Source organism: Salvelinus fontinalis, chromosome 42, assembly GCF_029448725.1.
Source record: "Salvelinus fontinalis isolate EN_2023a chromosome 42, ASM2944872v1, whole genome shotgun sequence".
NCBI classification, from domain to species: Eukaryota; Metazoa; Chordata; class Actinopteri; order Salmoniformes; family Salmonidae; genus Salvelinus; species Salvelinus fontinalis.
In genome coordinates, this window is record NC_074706.1 from 11233818 (window position 1) to 11250444 (window position 16627).

The 16627-nt window shown below is 46.0% G+C and overlaps 1 protein-coding gene across 6 annotated transcripts in view; it reads right to left on the reverse strand.

Annotated features, from left to right (window-relative positions):
* Positions 1 to 16627, reverse strand: part of LOC129841517 (serine/threonine-protein kinase DCLK2-like) — a 101277-nt gene that overhangs the window by 47784 nt on the left and 36866 nt on the right. For 3 of the 6 annotated variants that reach the window (XR_008757338.1, XM_055909816.1, XM_055909821.1), the window contains exons 3-9: positions 8568 to 8697; positions 8337 to 8411; positions 5780 to 5887; positions 5466 to 5519; positions 3819 to 3913; positions 1841 to 1922; positions 366 to 471 (exon numbers count right to left, since the gene is read on the reverse strand). Coding sequence is in view for 5 of the 6 variants with exons in the window: in XM_055909816.1 (XP_055765791.1) it covers positions 366 to 471; positions 1841 to 1922; positions 3819 to 3913; positions 5466 to 5519; positions 5780 to 5887; positions 8337 to 8411; positions 8568 to 8697 (650 nt within the window). In the remaining variant the exon portion in view is untranslated. The remainder of the gene's footprint in view (positions 1 to 365; positions 472 to 1840; positions 1923 to 3818; positions 3914 to 5465; positions 5520 to 5779; positions 5888 to 8336; positions 8412 to 8567; positions 8698 to 16627) is intronic. The other 3 variants (XM_055909817.1, XM_055909819.1, XM_055909818.1) reach the window with 3 other exon arrangements.

Below are 16627 nucleotides of genomic sequence, written 5' to 3' on the forward strand. Positions count from 1 at the left end.
AGACAAACTGCTGAGTCAAAAGGGAAACGGTAATGAAGTGGATTTCATGGGCTGAACCCCAGACACACACACATACACAAACAGTAAATGTTTACTTAAATTCTATAAATGCCTGCTGTCATTAAGCCTTAGAAGCAATTATGACATGTGACATGGCGCTTATTAAGTCACATTGAAAGCTACTGATCAACGTGGTCATTTGTAAATAGGGCTTTTTAAGTCCAACAGCCTAGTGAACATTCCTTACAAATATGAAAGTACAATTGGTATGCTATGAAACTTCCGGTCAAGCGAGAAATTAAAATAAGGTTTGAAATCCATCAATGAGATGTAAAGAAATGTAATATCATTCTTAATTTACATACCGTTCTACACAGTCTTTCACCACTGCAAAGTTTCCGTCTCCTATGACCTTGCCGACCTTGTACTTATCCAGGACGGTTGTGATAGAGCTACAGCTGTTGCCGTTAACTGATGAGGAGAGACGTGTTACAACGGGGCACATCAGAATGCTCTTTCAGTTACTTCCTGTGGCCCACATATATACAGACTGAACAAAACATTAAGAACACCTTCCTAATATTTGAGTTGCATCCCCACCTTTTGCCCTCAGAACAGCCTCAATTAGTCAGGGGAAGGACTCTACAAGGTGTCGAAAGAGTTCAACAGGAATGCTGGCCGATGTTGACTCCAATGGTTCCCACAGTTGTGTAAAGTTGGCTGGGTGGTGGACCGTTCTTGATACACACAGGAAACTTGACTGTAAAAAACCCAGCAGCGTTGCAGTTCTTGAAACAAACCGGTGCGCCTGGCACCTACTATCATACTCCGTTCAAAGGCACTTAAATCTTGTGTCTTGACCATTCACCCTCTGAACGGCACACACAATCCATGTCTCAATTGTCTCAAGGCTTAAAAGTCCTTAATTAACCGGTCTCCTCCCCTTCATCTACACTGATTGAAGTGGATTTATCAAGTGACATCAATAAGGGATCATACTTTCACCTGGATTCACCTGGTCAGTCTATGTCATGGAAAGAGCAGGTGTTCATAATGTTTTGGACACTCAGCGTAGAATGACGCACAATACCTACAAGTACTTACTCTGGTAAAACTTGCATTGCAGTGAAATGAATATGATCTCTTTGGAGTTTCCACAACTTATGTTAAGACAAAGCGGATGAAATAAAGGATCAATGCGTTTTAATCTAATCAAAGGATAAACTCATTAATTGCCCATTAACCCAGGCAGCCTAGCTCCTACCCTAGAACTAATGTCTGGCCTCTCCTAAAGAGCGACCAGTAATATTATGCAGACACACAGCCCAAGGACGTGTTGATACCGCCTGGCTGTCTCACGCAGAAGCACACAGGTTATTTCACTTGTTCTCCGCATCACACTTATCTGTCCCTCTGTTGTGAGTGCTGCTGTGATGCGGCACGTGTCGCTGAGTAAGCAATTCTAATATAACAACCTGAACCTGCATTGAGGCCCTAGGGGGGATTGGGGATGCATTGGGCCAGGTGTTTAGGGGTGAGTGAGTGCAGGCAGGAGCTGTGAGAGTTGGCACGGAGACAGGATGACACAGGGTAAAGAGAGGAGAGGAGTAGCAGAAGGGAGGAGAGGAGAAGAGGACAACAGAAGAAGAGAAGGGAGGAAAGGAGAAGGGAGTGGAAGAAGAGTAGGGAGGGGAGGAGAAAGGAGGAGAGGAGAACAGAAGAGGAGAAGGGAGAGGTCGAGAGGAGAAGGGAGTGATGAGGACAGGAGTAGAGTGGCGAGGCAAGGAGGAGGAGGAGAGAAAACAGAAATTAAGAAAATGTCAGAGAAGGGAACACCTACCCTCAGGACTCATGTTATTGGCCAGCTCCAGACCGTGTGAAGACCCGTTCACATTGGTGGCAGACGTGTGATGTGGCGGAATCTGGAAAGGAGGACAGAAAGAAAGTAAGAGATGAAGAGAGGAGGGAAGGAGAGAAAAAAAAAACAGAGGTCAGCATCCTTCCCCTTTCAGCCACCACTCAAGTCAAAACCTGGACACACGCAACACCATGGCAACTATAAATATCAAATATGGCACACACAATGGATTCAAGGTTAGCTGGGCCAAGGTTAGCTGGGCACAATTGTTGGTTACGTGACTTCCAATCCAATGCTTTGTTTTGACATCAATACTAGCAGATCGAATTAGCCAGTTACATCTCCAGAGTAATACAACAGGACAGGTCCGCTTCATAACATCGATCCAGAACTAAGCCCTGGGATCTAGGGACATTGACTAATGGTTTTGCTTTAAGTAGCATGCATTTGAAATCCAATATAATGCCATGACAGAGTGTGTCAGGATAACCAGCTCATGGATCCCCGTAGTGTTTTATAATGCTTCAGAGTTCTGATAGGAAACTAATACAAAACACCCCCGCAATTAAATTGTATAGTTTGGTACTGGCACTTACCCTGTATATGGCTTACATTCTTCTATTTGTTTGTTTCCCTCTCTTATTTCTTGTGTTTTTTTCTGTTATACTATTCTGATATTGAATACTGCACTGTTGGGAAGGGCTAACAAGTTAAGCATTTTACTGTACTTGTGCAGGCCTTTTGAATTTATTTCAATTGACTGATTTCCTTATATGAACTAACTCAGTAAAATCTTTGAAATTGTCGCATGTTGGATGTATATTTTTGTTCATTATAGTTTGGTAAGAAAATGTTTGACATTAGACTTTAAATCAATTATTAGATAGGTAGCTCAATGGAAAGCTAAGAACGTGTTTTTGTAGAATCGTCTTCTCTGTATTGTTCTTACAGTTCTCCATTCTGTGGACGTTGGGTGCCTACCCAAACTCAAAACAAAGTGAGCAGGTATGTATATCACTGTGTTAATTATGCATTTAGCGTAAAATAAGGGTTCTGCTCTTCAGAACAGTACAGGGTGTTAGGAACTGGCTTAATGGATAGGCCTCCCCTACTGTCACTTATCAGGCAGAGAAAGAGGAAACACTAACTTTAATGGATCGAAATGATGACCAATGTTGAAAATAATGAATAATTTGACGAGAGGCTTTGTCCAAAAGAGACAGCTGTGATGGCTGTTTGAATAGGTTATATGGGTTATAAGACTGCTTTTTCAAGCATTCTTGGCTTTCACATGCGACAGAATCTGCCAAGTCATCTCAGTAATCTTTTCTATTATGGAAGAGAAGCTCTTTCAACACTTCTAGAAGTACACGGACCATAAGGCTTATTTCTGTTACCTGGACTAGAAAAATGTATGCATTATTTAGTACACTCTCTAAAGGAGGAGTCTCAAGGTGAAACACCTTTGAACTGGGTGGATTACATCATCAATCTTTCTTTTCAATACGCTATTTTGTGATGTCTTTCAGAGTAACTAAGTTATATCAAAAGTTATGGACCTGCCAAGTAAACACGGTGTAGGTGTTGCCAAACTGTAATAATCATCTTGAGAAAGTTTAAGTGCTGTTGTCTCCAATGTCAACAGATTCAAGTGTTCTGGCCAACCACTATTCCTGATCTAGTGCACTTGAGGTTAAATCATTTGCTACTATATGGTTATTTATTGCATATGTCTAAATATACAATCACTCTTCCTATACAGGTACATACAGTACAATATCATTATCTGGAGATTATAGGTGGTGTGTGTGAGACACGGTGAGTGTGTGTGTGTGTGTGTGTGTGTGTGTGTGTGTGTGTGTGTGTGTGTGTGTGTGTGTGTGTGTGTGTGTGTGTGTGTGTGTGTGTGTGTGTGTGTGTGTGTGTGTGTGTGTGTGTGTGTGTGTGTGTGTATACACACCTTGAAGCTGTGTATACTGCGGGGGCTGGTGGGGGAGGAGCTGTTGGATTTGGTGGACTTGGGGGTGGAGATCGTACTGCTGGGGACACCATTGACTGGAGAGGAGAGAGAGAGAGAAAAGAGAGAGGGAGGAAGCCATAGTAAGACAATGATAGGGCTAGGGTTGGCCCAACAGGATGTGCTGATGTGGGGAAGGGCAAATGAGAGAGGAAGTCCTTTTTCCTCTGGAGAGATGTGGCTGTTTAAAAGTGTATTACTGTTATTGCATTGTGTATTCTATTTTTCTTAATTTCTTAGAACACTAAAGGAAATGCCTCTATCACAGGACGTGATATACGATAGGGCAGGAAATCCGTTTGTGACACAACAAAGTGCACTTTGAATGGGTTTACTTTCACTGAGTTGACAAAGCTCTGTACTAACAGTTCTTCACTACGAATTCAAGTCCATGACCTTTCCTTAACACCGAGTGCTAGATTTTCTTCAGGTGTAGTGTGGCGTTTCGTGTCTAGAACTGTGTGTGACTGTCCAACTTCCTGTCCGATCCCCTGTGGGGGGAAGCAGGTTGTGTTTGGCTCCAGCAGACAGACACGCAGGGTCACCACAGGTGCCTCCGCAGGCTGCCTGGATAATCTGTCTGCAGCTAAGGCCACACGAAAGCTACGACCCTGAGGGTTCAAGGGTACCTCAAGCAGCCTACCTCCAGGAACCTCCCTGTGTCACAAACAGTCCTCTCCTCAAACAACAGGGCCAAGCATGGCCTTTCTTTGGAGAACTCGGCTGTATTGGTAATGGTAGTGTATTTCTGTGAAAGGCCTCATCTGCCACAAACTCTAGGTTCTTGGCAGGTACACTGCCACACGCTGTACCCGTTCCCTGAGACAACCAATCTGGACCTGCGAACAACAGTCAGAAACACCAATACAGTACAGCACCTACTAGGGAATGTGATGCCAGACAACTGATGTGATTCTTCAATTGAATTAGAAGGGCTCAGTGAAAGCAGCTGAAGACTAAAGCACTGAGGCTAATTTAGTACATGGGTTTGTATCAGCCGGTCCTGCACCAGTCTGTGCTCAGATTAGATGCATACTGTAGAAGCCAGAGAGAGTTTCTGGGCCAGAGGCAGGAAGAGAGAGAAAAATAGAGAGCGAAAAAGAGAGAGAGCAAGAGCCAGAGAAAGAGAGGGGGAGAAAGAGAGAGCGATATCCAGAGATCTTTAAATAGTCTTGGGTTAGGGTGGCAGGCCAGGGAGGTCCACAGTGGAGCAGAGCTCCTTCAGAGTAATTTATGGCACTTCCCTACACAGCAGGAGTCTGACTGACATTACAATATACTGGTCTGAAAGAGACTAACTAGACCTCTCACAGGGCCCCGTTAGCCACAAGGTCAACCTTACCAAGACTCCAAGCAGTCAGGAACTTCAAAAGGGTTTAATTGGTGCCCTCTCTGAGAAAGACTCATGTAGTGATTATTGTTAACATATTGTAGTGATGATTAAGGCCAGGAGTTATTCTTGGCTAGGCTTCATGCTCAGGGGGAAACTCAAGGTCCTAGTAATGATGGCTAGCTAGATGAAATGAGTGGTTTGTTGTGGTTGGGTAATGGGCCAATAGAGTGGGCAGTGCAGTATGTCAACAGGCTTACCTGGGGATTTAACAGGAGACTGGCTACTGGTGGAGTAATGGATTGGTCTTCTTACTGCAGAGAGAAAGATAATTGCAAAAAACAATTTTACAACTTGAGGTTTCAATTTCCAACTTAAAGCCTCATAATCAATTTCTAACTGAGCTTAAGATAAATGTTCGGTAATTGGCCATATGGCCTGTAGCCTGCCAAAATCCTGAAACTCTTTTTGAGGTGACTACACTAGTTAGTGTCAGATGAAAATCAGTTACTCAGTCCATCACCCAATAACTGTGTGTGTGTTTGTTGTTGTGTACGTGCATGCATGTGTGTACCTATGCCAGGGGACTTGATACGGCGTGAGAGTCCAGGGCTCTTGCTCCCAGCAGCCCTCGTTGGAGTGGGCGAGCGAGCAGAGTATGAGGACTTGAGCACCCGGCATTCTGTGAAGACAACACAGACAGGGTTAAAACCACACTCACACACCGTCACACACCGACCTCATTTCCTATCTAGCACAATTCAATAGAGTCCCCAGTGTTCCAGTCAAACTATTCTAAAATAGCTCCAGCTAGGAACTAGCTCTCAATATAATTGGCTCTCTTTGAGAAAGCATTAAGTTCGGAGTGTTCAAGAAGTTAAGAATGTTTCATTCACGCAGAGCTTTCCACAAAAAAAACCTCAGTTAACCATTTGCTTTTTCCAAACGAACACCACATGTGCAGTCTGTGTCTCTGTGCGCGCCATAACTCCATGAAAAATTCACAAGCTGTGGTAATACCCTATCGTGTTTAGTAATGCCGTTGTGTTAGTAGCGTTTCACAGAGGTGCGTACACCAGCTGACAGAGCTGACAGAGCTGCGCTGCTGGAGCAGTAGGTGTCGGGGTAACGAGGTTGGTGGTTCAACTGTTTTAGTGGTGCTGCACAGACACATAAAACAGTGGAGGCTGTTGATGGGAGGACGGCTCATAATAATGGGAGGAACGGAGTGAATGGAATGGTATCAAACACATGGAAACCAAGTGTTCAATGTATTTGATACCATTCCATTGATCCCGCTCCAGCCGCTACCACGAGCCCCGTCCTCCCCAATTAAGGTCCCACCAACCTCCTGTGATACAGAGTTGTTTTAGCAGCGTTGACGACAGACAGAGCGAGCTGCGTTCAGGAGCAGCATATGACTGGTTACTGTAATGAGACTAGTGGTTAAACTGTCTGGGTTCCTGTCAGATGCTGTTAATTGGGGGGTGTTACAGTGTTAGACGCTATTATGACACCATGAACACAGAGGAGGTACCAACCAGCTGTGGCCAATTGGAGACAAATGATTCCCTATAAAGTGGACATGACCCAAGCCTGTTATTGGAGCAGACCCCAGGTGCGATTCTGTTTACTACAATGCAAGCTACTGTACCATGCACGTTTGTTTACTTGCAGTGTTGACTTTTTATATCGTTCCCTAAACCGTGTTTGGATTTGACACTGTTCTCCATAATTGAGTCTGACAGTGCAACAGCCCCTTGGGACTCCTGTAAGACACTGTGCAAAGACTTAGCAGCTGAAAAGAGGTACCTAGAGCAAACACTTGTTTTTGAGAAGACCTAATTCTTCAAATGGAGCATGGCAGGAGAAGTAGGACAAGGAAGCGCTAAGACAACTGAAGAACAGATTCAGCTGAAGAAACTAAACACTCATCGTTAGAACAAACACTGTTTACACCTGTGTGTGTGTTTTAAAGATGCACTATGCAGAAATCCCTCTGCCATTTCCTTGTTGCTAACATTCTAATAGTTTGCCTAATTTCTGTTTATGTGACAAAACAAGCAAGTATAGTGTAGAGAATCATTGTACCATCTAAACTGCTGTGAAATATATTTTCAGCTGGTGTACAAAACCGAATGTAAAAAGACACAAAAACTAAACTTAAAAATGGGCCATATAGAAATAGTGCACATAGAACAGATCTACCGCTTCTTAGACTTGCTTTCAATGCGAGTGACAGATCTATACCTCACATTTCTATGTGAATTTTGTCAGGTTGTCCAAAAAGTAACATATTGCAGCTTTAAATGTTATGTTACAGGAGCAACACTAAGAAAACAGGATGTAGCTAGAACCTTGGGAATAGTTTGGAGAAGTGTCTGAAATTAGCCTGTTTGGATTTTATATACAGTACATCCTGTCTCCACCTTATCTAGCACAGAGGATAGGGGACTGCAGAGGAGTTGTACTGACATCGGCCTGCTTAAGATAACAATGGGCTAGCTTTGGACTAAAGAGGCCATATCCTGCTGCAGTAGGGGGTATCGCTGCGGACATCTTTTAAGTGATTTTCAAGAACGTCTTCTTCTCAACATGGGGATGGTACATATTCACATAATGACATTCACTGAAGAACCCTGGAATGGAATGTACTACTACAACTACACCCTACAAAATGTGACTGCAGCCACTTTCCCCTACAAAAGTCAGGAATCTGTGTGTGTTCAGACTGATAGTCTCACACATACTGTAATCAATAGTCTCCTCCCCTTGGAGGAGAGGAATGAATTAAGATATTGAGTGATGATCACACTATGTTAGTCATGATTTAGCATCACGAGTTACCGGAACCACTTTTAGAACAATTATGAGTTTCATTCAACTGAGAAAATGAACATTCACAATTGTATGGTTGACAGATAATTATCATGACACACTTCATCCCGACTTCTAGTATGAAAAGGGGAAAGTGGTTTGGCATTGACATCTCTTTAGGGAAGCTACACTATACTATGAGAGACAGAAAGGAGGGGTGCGTCCAAAATGGCAACCTATTCCCAAAAGAGTACACTCCTTTTCACCAGAGCCCTATGGAGGCTCTATAGGGAATAGTGTGCCATTTTTATGACCTTTATTTAACCAGGAAGTCCCATTGAGGTCAGAAGACCTCTTTGCCGAGGGAGACCTGGCATGTCCCACGCACCCTATGAAGGAAATAGGAAGGAAAGAGGGAGGAAAGGGTTGGGACAGAGAGACCATAGAAATATAGACACTAGAACAGGAATCTAGATATATTTCTATGAGAGAGACCAAGGTTACACAACATACAGGTGATGTTAGATTTAGTTAGTCAGGCCTACCAGTCACAAAGGCTACAGAAGCCTTACCACTGTGATCCAACAGGAAGTCATCCTGGGCGTAGCGGTACTTCTCTGGGCCGCACGCGATGAACACGTCGTCCTCGCCGAAGAAGTCCTGGAGACAGGTGATCTGGGGAGAGGGAGAGGGGGAGAGGGAGAGAGGGAGAGAGGGAGAGAGGGAGAGAAAGGGAGAGAGGGAGAGAGGGAGAGAGGGAGGGAGAGGGAGAGGGAGGGAGAGAGAGGGAGAGGGAGGGAGAGGGAGGGAGAAAGGGAGAGAGAGGGAGAGAGGGAAAGAGGGAAAGAGAGGGAGAGAGAGTGAGATGTGCAGAGGAAGGTAAGCTAGAGGAGGAATCATGTGTAGGTCCTTGAGTTTAGAGGAAAAACTCTGGGCACTAGTTATAGAAATATTATGGGCCCTCGTGAGACATCTTCTAAAGGTCTGTCTGATGGGGTGTACCCATGCCATGCATCTCTGTGGAGAATCAACTCATTTCATTTGTGGAAACAGTAGCTCATCCGCCATTTAATATGCAGACAGAAGCCGAATGGGAATCCAATCGTTTCACACCCTATTGTACTCACTATTGCATCATCTCTGTGTGAACATCCCACTCTCCAGGACATAGTCTTTCAGATGGTTCTACTAAACATCATTATATTATAGCTGGATCCCACTCTGGTACAACTGGAGGAGAAGAAGGGGACATTATTATAATACATGTCATGTTGTTGAAGGATGTCTGTGGTATTTCATTATTTTCCGTGCATCACTGTGTGTGTGTGTGTGTGTGTGTGTGTGTGTGTGTGTGTGTGTGTGTGTGTGTGTGTGTGTGTGTGTGTGTGTGTGTGTGTGTGTGTGTGTGTGTGTGTGTGTGTGGCTACATGCTGACAGCTCGCTCGAACAGCCCAATTAAAATCTGTCTGTGATGTGATAGCTCTTTCATGGTTGCTAAGCTCAGTGCCACAATGGACGAGGCAACACTTTACAGCTTACAGCAAAGAGCTGAGGGTCAAAATATCACAACAATAAAGTACTGCAGAGTCTAAATACACTGTCATGTGAGGAAATCACTGCAGCAAGCATTTCTGTTGTGCAGGCTGTTTATCTCTCTCTCCATCTCTATTTTGTCTTCTCTCCACCTCCAGGTTAGTGTTTTTCGTCATGAATCTTGCCCTGGAGGCAGCTCTGCAGATTGGTCACTAGCTGGCACATGATTCTAAACCTAACCGTAACCACACTGCTAACCCTAATGCCCTAACCTTACATTCATTTTGACTTGCAGCTGGCCCATCTAGCGGACATCTCTCAGTTCTGCCTCCAGGGCAAGATTCATGACAATAAATGTCAACCTGCCTTCCACCTCTCCTTTCTCTCATGTAATATCGATAGCTACCATGATTTAATAACACAAAGCAGAGGGAGTTGTGCCTACATTACTTATCCACACACACACACACACACACACACACACACACACACACACACAAAGCTCCTCTGCATTACTGTGGTAGTGCATTCAGCCCAGGCAGGCAGGGAGTATCAGTGTGTGGACAGGCAGGAAGGGGATTCCTTTATCATCATCATCATCATCATCTCACCCCCACACATCCCACTCATACCCTGGGAGAGGGGAGAGAGGGTTGACTGGTTGGAGCCAGTGAGGTAGGCAGATGGGACAGCCACAGAAGCTTGGGGGTTGAGGCAGTGGAAGAGGGACTGTGTATGGACTCTGGAGCAGATGGAGAGCAGTCTGCTGGAGGACCTTCTCTCGCAGGACTGCAGATTTATAAATATGCCAACTCAAAACAGCAACAGCCATCATAACACATTGACCAAAATCCTCTTCCAATACAGATTCCAAATCTCCTCCATCCCCACACATCATTTTTAGGGCTCAGCCAGAAACTCTGTCATGCTGACTTAATACATGAATGGATGACTTGACTTGGCAGTGTGTTGTGAGGCAAAATCAAAATCAATAGCCATTGGAGGCTGAGAGAGACAGAGAAACAGAGACAGGCAGGAGACAGAGACACAGGAGACAGAGACAGGAGACAGACATGAGACAGAGACAGGAGACAGACAGAGACAGACAGGAGACAGACAGAGACAGACAGGAGACAGACAGAGACAGACAGACTCAGACAGAGACACAGACAGGAGACAGACAGAGACACAGAGAGATAAACAGAGACAGAGAAAGACAAACAGAGACAGAGACAGAGACAGACAGAGACAGAGAGCAGTGAGGTGAGAGGAGGCGTATGTGTTTGGCAGGCAGTGGCTCTTGGGTGGCATAGCTGAAATGGCTGCCATTCCTCAGCCGGGATCACTCACACTGAGCAGCTGATAACCCGGACAACCAGCCATATGTTGGCATCGTCATGGCGACGGCTTTAAGACCGGGAGCAGTAGACATTGCTGGAACACTTCAGCTGCCTTTGATGATCTTTCCCATTGGATGAATGCCTTCACAACACATATGTAACCTACAGGCTACTGATCCTATGAGATGTGATAGTGTACATGCACCATGGATTAAGTCCAGTACCATGAGTACATTGTTAATTAAAAGGACAAACCATATAAGCTAATGTCGTAAGCTGCTCAGTGGTACTGCCAAGTATTAGTATTTTACTAGGATCCCCATTAGCTGCTGCTAACACAGCAAATACTCTTCCTGGGATCCACACCAAACACACTACAGACTCATGTAAAACATTCTAAATATGCAGACTCACAGTGACACATGAAATATTCTCAGAATCTAATGTCATAAGCATAAGCTGACATAAAAGTGAAGTTCAGAACACTGCAGATCTAGGGTTATAAAAGCCAGTAGTTTCCCATCCAACCAGGACTGAGCTCTGTACAGTCCAGACAGTCTACATTATGGGGACACAGTACAGCGTGTGACAGAGTCCGCTTTATGATGACACGGTGTGTGACAGCCAGCAGCCTCAGACTGCTGAGGTGGCCTTGTCACTGTGTCCCCTGCCTAGGTACAGGCCAATGGTGATGACACCAGCAGACAGGACAGGAGATGTTGGTGACAGTGCAGATGGGAAATCTCTGGGATCTGGAAAAGCAATACGACACTATTATGGGTACAGTACACAAGCCCAACACTTTTCCCTTTCACACAGACGTTTGACAATTTGACCACAAAAGAGGTACTAGTTAGTCTCTTCTGAATTCACCTTTTAGTTGTCAGAGAGGAGAGTCAATTAGACAGGGTCATTTTGTATCGCCCCTGGAAACGGTTGCCCGGTTGATTGCCACCTGGGAAACCACTGTGGCGACCCCACAGTGGGGCGATGTGATTGTCCAGGAGGCTTCAGGCCTGGCCACCATCGTGGCAGCCTCCCGGAGGCTGAATAGGACTACTGTATACCACTGTGGGTCATTTAAGATGGCCTGTGGTTCCCAGGAGGCCAAGGACAGATGGAGATAAGGGGGATACACTCACAGGGTTTTGGAAAGAAAGAGAGGCGAGAAATACGGGATAAGAGAGGTCTTTAAACAAGGTTGTGTACACAATGTCTGCTCCTACAGCTTGCCAGAAGAAGCACAGTCCCAATTTTGCCGATGAGATCCTCTGGAGAGCAACCTCTCTAAGTGCATACTGAGGCCACGGTACCGTCTGGGGGAATAGTAGAGAACAGATTAATAAGGAAGGATAAGGATGTCAGACCTCATAGTCCATGTTGCTGTTTGTGTTCCCTTGACAACCGCTGCCAGGATCAACAGCAGCCAATGGCACACAGACCCTGTCAGGTTGAATTAGTCCTATCAGGGAGATGAATCGTTTGGGGGAGGGAGGGGATCTTGTGGCTGTGTGTCTTTGGGGTGTGTGTCTTTGGTGAGTGTGTGTTCATCTTACGTGTGTGTCTGTGTTTCTTTGGGGTGACATCTGTAACCTCAGTTTGGCCTCCCATCTCACACACTTGTTCTAATGTGGACCTTTCCTTGTTCTCTGTCTATCCCTCTCTGCCTCTGGTCTCCCCATCTCTCCTATTCTACCCTGGCCGACCCAGCAACAGAGAGAAATATGGGTTGAGGACTTGGGGGGCAAAACACACCCCCTAAAACAGCTGCGGTTGTATGAGAAAGTCAGAACTAAAATATCTTATTTGATATTTAATTAACGACTGTTTACTGGTGGTTCCATTATGAGGTTGGCATTGGATCAACAATGGGATGTTCCTATGAGGATATTGATGTGAAAAATCCCTCATTGTCAGGCTCATGCTGTGGGCTATAAAATAACAATTTAAACAGATGAAAACATTCAGGATGATGTTATTACTTGCTAGAAGACAGCATGTTTGGATAACCATCAACAAAAAAGACATTGCTCATCCTAATTTCTTCATTCCATTCTTTTAGATGTGTGTGTATTGTTAGATACTACTGTACTGTTGGAGCTAGAGAAACAATAACATCTGCTAGATATGTGTATGCAACCAATAAAATTTGATTTGACATTGATGTGAGCTAAAATATCCCTTTCACCCAATGGAGAATTGGGCTAAATTATCCCCGAAAGGGACGTGGACTCTGACTGAACTGACAGATGTAAAGGCCATTGAGCTAACAACCACTGTGGGACAGAAAGAATCCTACCCAGCTCTCATTCAGGACAAGCTATACAGAACATCACAAGACCTTTAGTGTCTTGAAACAGAGCTGGAATGTCAGCACTCTTTCACCGAGAAAAAGATACTCAACAACTGAAAAGCAAGACAGCGGTTCTCATAAAAGGTGAGTGGAGTAGACTGGGCTACAGCTCTTGATCGTTGCTTACTTCCCTTTCCATAATGAAGTTGGAAGCGGGTTAGTGGATGTACTCTGAGGCGCTGCAGTGGGAGTGAGGATGAAAATAAAGACCCCCATTATCATCATCATCATTATCACAGGCCTGACAGCCCAATCGCTGTATTCATGGGGTGGGAGGGTGACAGTAATAAGAGGGTGAGAGGGGGTGGGAGGGTGACAGTACTAAGAGGGTGAGAGGGGGTGTGAGGGTGACAGTACTAAGAGGGTGAGAGGGGGTGGGAGGGTGACAGTACTAAGAGGGTGAGAGGGGGTGGGAGGGTGACAGTACTAAGAGGGTGAGAGGGGGTGGGAGGGTGACAGTACTAAGAGGGTGAGAGGGGGTGGGAGGGTGACAGTACTAAGAGGGTGAGAGGGGGTGGGAGGGTGACAGTACTAAGAGGGTGAGAGGGGGTGGGAGGGTGACAGTACTAAGAGGGTGAGAGGGGGTGCGAGGGTGACAGTACTAAGAGGGTGAGAGGGGGTGGGAGGGTGACAGTACTAAGAGGGTGAGAGGGGGTGGGAGGGTGACAGTACTAAGAGGGTGAGAGGGGGTGGGAGGGTGACAGTACTAAGAGGGTGAGAGGGGGTGGGAGGGTGACAGTACTAAGAGGGTGAGAGGGGGTGGGAGGGTGACAGTACTAAGAGGGTGAGAGGGGGTGGGAGGGTGACAGTACTAAGAGGGTGAGAGGGGGTGGGAGGGTGACAGTACTAAGAGGGTGAGAGGGGGTGGGAGGGTGACAGTAATAAGAGGGTGAGAGGGGGTGGGAGGGTGACAGTAATAAGAGTGAGAAGGGGTGAGAGGGTGACAGTAATAAGAGGGTGAGATGGGGTGGGAGTGTGACAGTAATAAGAGGGTGAGAGGGGGTGGGAGGGTGACAGTAATAAGGGGGGGGGGATGACAGTAATAAGAGGGTGAGAGGGGGTGGGAGGGTGACAGTAATAAGAGGGTGAGAGGGGGTGGGAGGATGACAGTAATAAGAGGATAAGAGGGGGTGGGAGGGTGACAGTACTAAGAAGGTAAGATGGGGTGGGAGGGTGACAGTAATAAGAGGGTGAGAGGGGGTGGGAGGGTGACAGTAATAAGAGTGAGAAGGGGTGGGAGGGTGACAGTAATAAGAGGGTGAGAGGGGGTTGGAGGGTGACAGTACTAAGAGGGTAAGATGGGGTTGGAGGGTGACAGTACTAAGAGGGTAAGATGGGGTTGGAGGGTGACAGTAATAAGAGGGTAAGAGGGGGTGGGAGGGTGACAGTACTAAGAGGGTGAGAGGGGGTGGGAGGGTGACAGTAATAAGAGGGTGAGAGGGTGACAGTAATAAGAGGGTGAGAGGGTGACAGTACTAAGAGGGTAAGATGGGGTTGGAGGGTGACAGTACTAAGAGGGTAAGATGGGGTTGGAGGGTGACAGTACTAAGAGGGTGAGAGGGGGTGGGAGGGTGACAGTAATAAGAGGGTGAGAGGGTGACAGTAATAAGAGGGTGAGAGGGTGACAGTACTAAGAGGGTAAGATGGGGTTGGAGGGTGACAGTAATAAGAGGGTGAGAGGGGGTTGGAGGGTGACAGTACTAAGAGGGTAAGATGGGGTGGGAGGGTGACAGTAATAAGAGGGTGAGAGGGGGTGGGAGGGTGACAGTAATAAGAGGGTGAGAGGGTGACAGTACTAAGAGGGTAAGATGGGGTGGGAGGGTGACAGTAATAAGAGGGTGAGAGGGGGTGGGAGGGTGACAGTAATAAGAGGGTGAGAGGGGGTGGGAGGGTGACAGTAATAAGAGGGTAAGATGGGGTGGGAGGGTGACAGTAATAAGAGGATGAGAGGGGGTGGGAGGGTGACAGTAATAAGAGGGTGAGATGGGGTGGGAGGGTGACAGTAATAAGAGGGTGAGAGGGGGTGGGAGGGTGACAGTAATAAGAGGGTGAGAGGGGGTGGGAGGGTGACAGTAATAAGAGGATGAGAGAGGGGTGGAGGGTGACAGTAATAAGAGGGTAAGATGGGGTGGGAGGGTGACAGTAATAAGAGGGTGAGAGGGGGTGGGAGGGTGACAGTAATAAGAGGGTGAGAGGGTGACAGTACTAAGAGGGTAAGATGGGGTGGGAGGGTGACAGTAATAAGAGGGTGAGAGGGGGTGGGAGGGTGACAGTAATAAGAGGGTGAGAGGGGGTGGGAGGGTGACAGTACTAAGAGGGTGAGAGGGGCTGGGAGGGTGACAGTAATAAGAGGGGGGGGGGGTGACAGTAATAACAGGGTGAGAGGGTGTGGGAGGGTGACAGTAATAAGAGGATGAGAGGGGGTGGGAGGGTGACAGTACTAAGAGGGTAAGATGGGGTGGGAGGGTGACAGTAATGAGAGGGTGAGAGGGGGTGGGATCTCCCAGAATGGAGGAGAGAGGGAGTGAAGAAAGAGAGAGCTGGTTTATGCAGGAGAGAAGATAAAGGAGGGAGGGAAAAAGAGGGGGATAGTTTAGAAGGAGCGAGAGAGAGGGAAACTCTGTGCCTGCTGCCTTCAGTAAGGTCGTGGTAGCGTACTACAATGCACAGCACCATGGAACAGGAGTCAGAACAGAGTGCATTGTGGGATATTGGGGTTGTCCTCACACGGGTTATCAACTATTCAGAGCCGTAGGCTACACACCATAAGTACGAACATGCAAATGAATCCTCCTCATTCCAAATGTAGGACAATTGTATTCCTCTTTTTAAGACTGATGAGCTAGTTAGTTACTCTACAGTGCAGGATACGTAAACTGTTGCTTAATCTGTGAGTGGCGTGTAGACTACTGGTAGACTACTGGTTAATTACTTTAGATTAGAGTGGTAACTCTCCTCCATCCTCCATAGATAAGAACCAGAGAGAGCTGACGTATGACGTAAAGGTAACGTAAGGGTAATGGCGGACTGAAGGGATTTATGTAGAGCACCTCAAGATAAAACATAATATTCGAAATATCTGCTAAATAGACTAAAATATTAGCACTACTTAATCTGGTGAGTGATAACCTTCAATCTGGACAATAACACAAAACAAATCCTAAAACTAGAGACATTTATCGACAAATATTACGAAAACAGGCAACAACCAAACATGACGGAGAGTAAGACAGGGGAACCGATTACAAAACGAAAACGTGACTCTTCTACAGACACTGATGACTTAATATTCTCACCACCGGGAATGGTAAAGGTCGAAACCGATCTATTAAAATCAATAAATGACAAACTGGGTATACTTGAATTAGTTAGTAAGGAT